This window comes from Drosophila erecta, unplaced genomic scaffold, assembly GCF_003286155.1.
Source record: "Drosophila erecta strain 14021-0224.00,06,07 unplaced genomic scaffold, DereRS2 tig00000021-arrow-pilon, whole genome shotgun sequence".
In the NCBI taxonomy this organism is placed as follows: domain Eukaryota; kingdom Metazoa; phylum Arthropoda; class Insecta; order Diptera; family Drosophilidae; genus Drosophila; species Drosophila erecta.
The window spans coordinates 6,542,148-6,548,494 of NW_020825198.1; the positions used below are offsets into that span (position 1 = coordinate 6,542,148).

The 6,347-nt window shown below is 44.6% G+C and overlaps 1 protein-coding gene across 1 annotated transcript; it reads left to right on the forward strand.

Moving 5' to 3' along the window:
* The first annotated feature begins 2,263 nt into the window (after positions 1-2,263).
* LOC6546206 lies at positions 2,264-2,731 on the forward strand. Its single transcript, XM_001971738.1, has one exon. The coding sequence runs from the start codon at positions 2,264-2,266 to the stop codon at positions 2,729-2,731; it is 468 nt and encodes a 155-aa protein (XP_001971774.1).
* The last annotated feature ends 3,616 nt before the right edge of the window (positions 2,732-6,347 follow it).

Below are 6,347 nucleotides of genomic sequence, written 5' to 3' on the forward strand. Positions count from 1 at the left end.
AGCCAAATGGGGGAGGACCCCCCCGGGGTGCTGGTTTTTTCATGGGCGTAGGGGCGCAAAAGGAGGCAGCAGACGCCATCACTCGTGCCCGTCTGGTAATCGTGACAGACAATTGGCAAAAAGGCGGACAGGGGGATATGGGCATCCAGCTCCATGCACTGCAAGAAATTTCAGTGTAAGCACCGCTCGTGTGCTAGTATGGTTATAGTTAATTAAATAAATCATTTTGAAAGTTTGTTGGTACCTTTTGTACTACTTTGACAACAAAACGAATTTGTAAGTGGCCGGATTTTCTCTGCGTGCACCTCCTTCAACCACCGAAATCGAAAACCGAAAAAACGGAAAACCGCCAAACAGGAACCGTGGCTAGGCTAACTAGTCTGAGATGTTGGCCTGGTCTACGAGTACGATCCACTCCACGGCAAAATGGTGTAATGGTAAAATGGCAATACTTTTGGCCAGACGTGCGCCTGCTTTGCATACAACAATATGCGACAAGACAAGACAGCCGAACACAAGACAAGCTGGCTAAAAACGGCGACAACTATAATTAAGCTTAATTGCTGTTTAGTGCGAGTATGGGCAACTTTTCGCAGTTGTTCCCCCGCAGGAGGAAAATAAATAAACAGAGACGGGGACGGAGACGGAGACAGACGCCCACGCACCACTTCACGTATAATTAAATTAAATTTATAATGCGAATTTCAACGCGATAAATAAGCCTAACCAGGTGTTTTTCGGGGCGCACGGGGGGTGTGGCCAGTGCCCAGATATCTGGGTAATTGAAAACTTAAAGCGCACTTATCGCGCACTCTCATTGTTTTTCGTGTGTCGGGGAAATTAATTAGCAATTAAAAATGCGGCGCACAGCGATCGGTGGTTAAATGCTGCAAAGCCCGGGTCTCTCTAATCTGCTGCAAAATAATTCATATTTATAAATAGACAAACATTATTCAATGTGTCCGAGCGAGAGTCCGCGGACCGAGAACCGTAAATTAAATCAAAATCAAAATGAAAACGATATGGTCTTATGCCCAGAATTTATAACGAAAATAAGAGCCAGAACAGTGAAATCGAAAATACAAAAGGGGGATATCCAGGTGGCGAGAAGCCGACAGAGGAAATGCCCTAGGTAAGGAAAACAGATTGCTCTTGTAAAAGTGTTTAAAATATTTGAAGAGCGGTATAACCCACGAATGGTGCAACCTATGATTATGTTCAATAATACGTACTAATAAATCTTGCACCTTTACAAGCCACCCCTAACAGCCTAGGCAAGGCACCCTTTGAAAAGGGTATCCAAAGCCATTTGGCCAGTGTCCGCCCACAAAAAAGCGTTGTTAGCGGTTGGCAGTTGTTGGGCACTTGGAGGTTGGGAACTTGGCCGTCTGCTGTCCGTTTCTGGGCTTTTCAGCCCGGCTTGTGACTCAATGCAGCTGCAGTTGATCGACCGATCGATTCGAACTGCAAACAGAAAACAGAGAACAGAAACTGAAACTGAAAACGGTTGCATTTGGCAATGAACTTTTCGCAGCGTAAAAAGACAAAAGTCTAGACTCCGCTGCAAATGCGCTGGCAAGCTGACTTTGAACTCGGTCAAGTCGAGACACATTTGCGAAACTGTTTGCATATTTAATTGAACACCTACAACAACAATAAATGAGCTGCAGCTGCGCGGAATCGCTTTTTTGCAATAATAAGCATAAGCATAAGCATAATAATAATCAGGCGCAAACAGGCTCAATGGCCAAAAAGTGGCCAACGGCGAATAAGCCAAGTCGTGCTCGGCCAAAACTAATGACCATACTTACCATATTTAGCGCCGAAAGCTGGCAATCCTATCCTTCGGTGGCAGCCTTGGCAGCTCAAGTGTTGCACAGTGAGAGGATCTGACGCTTGGGCTGGCAACCCTAGCCATTATCGCCCATTTAGATCGATCGTTGTTTTTACGATTTGGCCAGAAGTGATAAGGTGTTCGTTCACCTGACATTTTAAACAGCAAATATGACTGTGTATATTTCCTAAGCCCGTTCGTACTATCACAAGGCAATTTCAAACTTAAACTGCAAATTTAAAGGAACTTATAAACGCGGTCACGCTGTGCACAAATTTGAAAACTGAGATTCGTTGTCATCTCGATTGTACAGTGTTGTACAGTGAGAAATTGTGATAGAAAGGCCCGTAAGTCAAGGAAATTCCAGACGGCAAGAAAATCTCTTGAATTTTATGGCAAAAAATACATACATATTTTAGTTGCTCCACCATGCTCCCAGAAACTAGACGCAATGAACGTATTCAACGTGACGAAGTGGAGCGACTGCTTAGAAACCCATCAAATAAACCCGAGCGAATGCTTTTCTTTCTGGATACCAGATATACCAGTGAGGGAGAACTGAGGAACTCCAGCCGTGTCATGCCTGACATTCACATTGTTTCCGGACCTGCCTTACCAAATTCGAGAAGTGGACCATTCCTGCCGCTGAATCTGTCCAATGCGAACTCCTGGGCTCACTCTGTAATGTTGCAAATACCCATGGTTCGCCTAGTATATCCGCGACGAGTTCGGTACACTTGCATACAAGTGGGAAGAAACGTGATTGTTCCGGAGGACATCAGCGGACTGATTGTGATGGCCATGATAGTGAACCCCGAAATAGACACCCTAATGGGCCTCGACCCCATCAAAGCCATGTCCCTCATCCTGCGTATTGCCAACTACTTTCTCCACTGAGTCGGGATAAAGTAGTAATTGTAAATGTTAGATCTTATATTACTGGTATTTGGACAATGTTAAATGTTAATGTTAACGCAAGAAACTGACTGATGATAGTAAGAAACTACGCGAATGTGTTTCCCTAACTCAAGCAAAACTGTAGAACCATCTTTCTTTTGAGAGCTTAAACGGTTTTAACATTTTTTGTAGAAGGATTGGCATCTGCGAGTGCGGTGGCACCATGAACAATCGCTTCCTGCAGCCGGCGAATGGACATCACTCTTCATATATCAGGCGGATTGTCGTTTATGAGCTCGATACAGATACTCGATACTTGTCCCGGAGGCGGAGGAGCCGTTCGATGCCCGCGGATACACGTGATTAATTGTGGGGCACGCGACGATGCGATGCCAATCGCATGCGGCTGCCCCAAGTGACAAAAATCAATGCAACTGCAAATGTGTGAGACGAGCAAGTGTGGCACAGGAGCGAAAAGGGACGCGACTGACAGGAGCCATAAATCTTGGTCGACCCCAGAAGTCGCAGATGTCACGGGGCGACTGGTGCCCACACAGAGTCCCTTATCGGGGGCAAGTATCGGTTCTTCTGGGGAATGTACTCATGTACTCGCAATGGGCACTGGAACGGAAGTTGGCCACAATCAATCTCAATTAAACTGATAGCTACTGCGCGGAGGAGTAGCCTCATTCTCGAAGGCATGGTATTTATGAAGGTGGATCAGTTTATAGTGTCATCTTCTTGAGTCAATACCTTAATAATTGTTGTGTAAATGAAAAATGCATTATACGTCCTCTGTTTCTTCGTATGACTGCAGTTATAATTACCAAAATTATAAAGCTTAATCATTGGAATGCTACAGGGAAGGGTTTGAATGACCTGAAAACTTGTTCAGTTTCTTATGTACGAGTATGTGAATCGTACCATAAGTTAGGCCCCAAGTAAGGCCAACACCTCAGTCACATTCGAGTGACAATCTAACACTCGCAAGCAGCTCTCTAAATTGCGCACATCCGCTTGGGCGCTGCAAAGGAGCCGCAATAATTTACAACAATATAGCGCGAATAAACGCGACCAGGGGCGGGGAAAAGGGGGATATTGGCCATAAGCTGAGCCGAGAGCACGCGTAATTTGGCCAAACGTTTCCATTTCCATGCAAATGGCAGCCAGCGAGCGGCAAATCAGCGCCCATGAAAGCAATCGCAATTGCGTGTTGCACAATCGTTGTGAGTTAAGTAAGAAAAAAACGCAAAAAATTAAAATAAAAAGACGACAGACAACCTGCAGCCTACACAACCCCGCAGCATCGAGAACCCAAAGCCCAGAGAACATGACATCAAATGGCAAACAAAGACCAATTACATGGAAGAAACCAACTTAAAGACAACCATCCAAGACTTGCCGAAGAAAGTCGCGTGTGTAAATACACTCTAAAAGGCTCAAAATAATACCTTTGAGTATCTTGAAATAAATAGCCGTATAGAGTTTTAAAATATTTTCACAACGTTTCTTTAAAGCCTAAGTAAGTCTGCATTAATATACGTAGCAAGCCAATAAAGTGGCAGTACCTTGAGCCATGTAGTGTCGCAGAAACCTCCAAACACACGGCACATGGGCGGCCGGGCGAAAAACATTAGCCAAGAGCAACAAAAATAAAAGAAAAACAAAAACTAAAACGAAAACGAAAACCGGGGCCACATTAAAGCCCACGAACTGACTCACCGCGGAAGATGCGTTGGACGTCGGATTGCCAGGCGCAGTTGTGGTGCTGCAACATAGAACCCATTTGGAAGTCGGCTGCGACTGTTGCATGCTAAATGTTGCTAAATTCAAGAGCGACCAACATTTATCACACTACGCCTATCGCCTTTTTGTGGCCCCTTTCCGTCGCTAATTAATGATAATGTCAGGAACTAATATGCAGAGGGACTGTAGGAAAACTCCTCCGTCCGCAGTTCGCCAGTTTATCATCAGTTAACGTTTTCATTAACCATATGTCACACGCACGTCCCTCGCATTTACCAACCCTCGGTTCGTCCTGGGGATCCTTGAAAATTAAATTATGCGCTCGGGGTCGCGTGTCCTGCCACGATTTCTGACCAACATCGGATGACTCGGAAAATACATTAAAATGCATGCATACACTGGGAAAAACAATGCTAGCCAGCATTTGAATTTATACTTGGATTCATTAAAATATCAAATAATATAGCAAAGATATAGCTTATAGGTTGTTAGAGACGGAACTATAAAACTTTTATTTAAGCTTCTTTTTTCTTTTTTCTCATCAAATACCCGCTGTATTTTCAGTGTCCTGCCTGTTATCCTAGTAGATACCATACCCATTTCCCATAAATATTTCGAGGATCCTTCGCCACAGTTTCGGACAGTTGGCTCGTGAGCCGGTCTAAAAGGTGTTAAAACTGTGCCACAAAATTGTTTGACCTCTGGGGTTGTTTTTATGACCGTCTGACTTTCCAATGGCACATGGACCCAGGGAACTTGGGAACCCCATCCACCTCCGATTTCACTGGCAAATGATTACGCCGCATTTTGTCGACACTGAAGTTTATGTTTTTTTATGAGGCACGTGCCGCTGGACTTTGAAAGGTGGTCAAAGTTTTAACTCCATCGAGGCACGCAATATGCCATCCAAGGAATACGAAAAATACACGTATTTCTGTTAGTTTACCAACTGTGAACATCTGAATAATTAAGAGGGAATTAAGAGGCGAAGGAACACATGTGTGATTTGAAGAGGTTTTAGCACATTCAACGAGTATGTGGGATACTAAACGATGAAATGGAGAAGTAACATCGTTTAGTTAAGTGTGTAAATGTAAGTTGATAGCTAAGAGATGAAAACCAGTAAAGGTGTTGTTTAGAAATATGTGTGTTTTAATTGGCTTGCAATTGGTGGCTCCCAAAATGGCAAACAATGGCACTTGCGAAATTTAATTTCGGGGGCCTCCCCGTGGTGCGGACCTCTTAACCCGTGCGGCCTATTTAACCCACTAAGCCGGTAACCCAGTTTCCACACAAAAACACCGAAATCGAATACCGAAATTTGCACATCACGCCGCCGCGTACTTCGCCTTCAATTAGCCCAAGATACTCACGCGCCAAAATTGGCAGTCTGGAGTTGCGTAATCGCTGGATTACCTGATTGATGGATTGGTCGGGGATCAGAGAGCCATTTGGATACTCGTAGGCTAATTCAATTGCTTTATAATTGAACTAAGGAGGCGCGACGGCCGACTCCGATTCAGTTTGGAGCGCTTTAATGAGCCAACTCCGATTCCCAAAGGCCGAGCACACATGCCGCTCAGCAGGTTTTCGGCCTTTCGAGCCAAGTTAATAATCTAATGGACACGTTGTAATTTTTTCCGTACTCGAAATTGCCCAATAATCGATTCATCCGATTCGATTTGGACTTGGTTTCCAGTTGCGGCCACAATTGAAAATGAAATTTAATGCCGAATTAATGGGGAAGTTTGTTGTGAAGTCTTTTATGGGGAAGTGATGATGCGGTGTTTTGCCCGATGATGGATTGCCCCCCACGCTAATTAGCCATAGCCCAATCAGACCCCGACTACGTAGCAATCCGAATCCAATC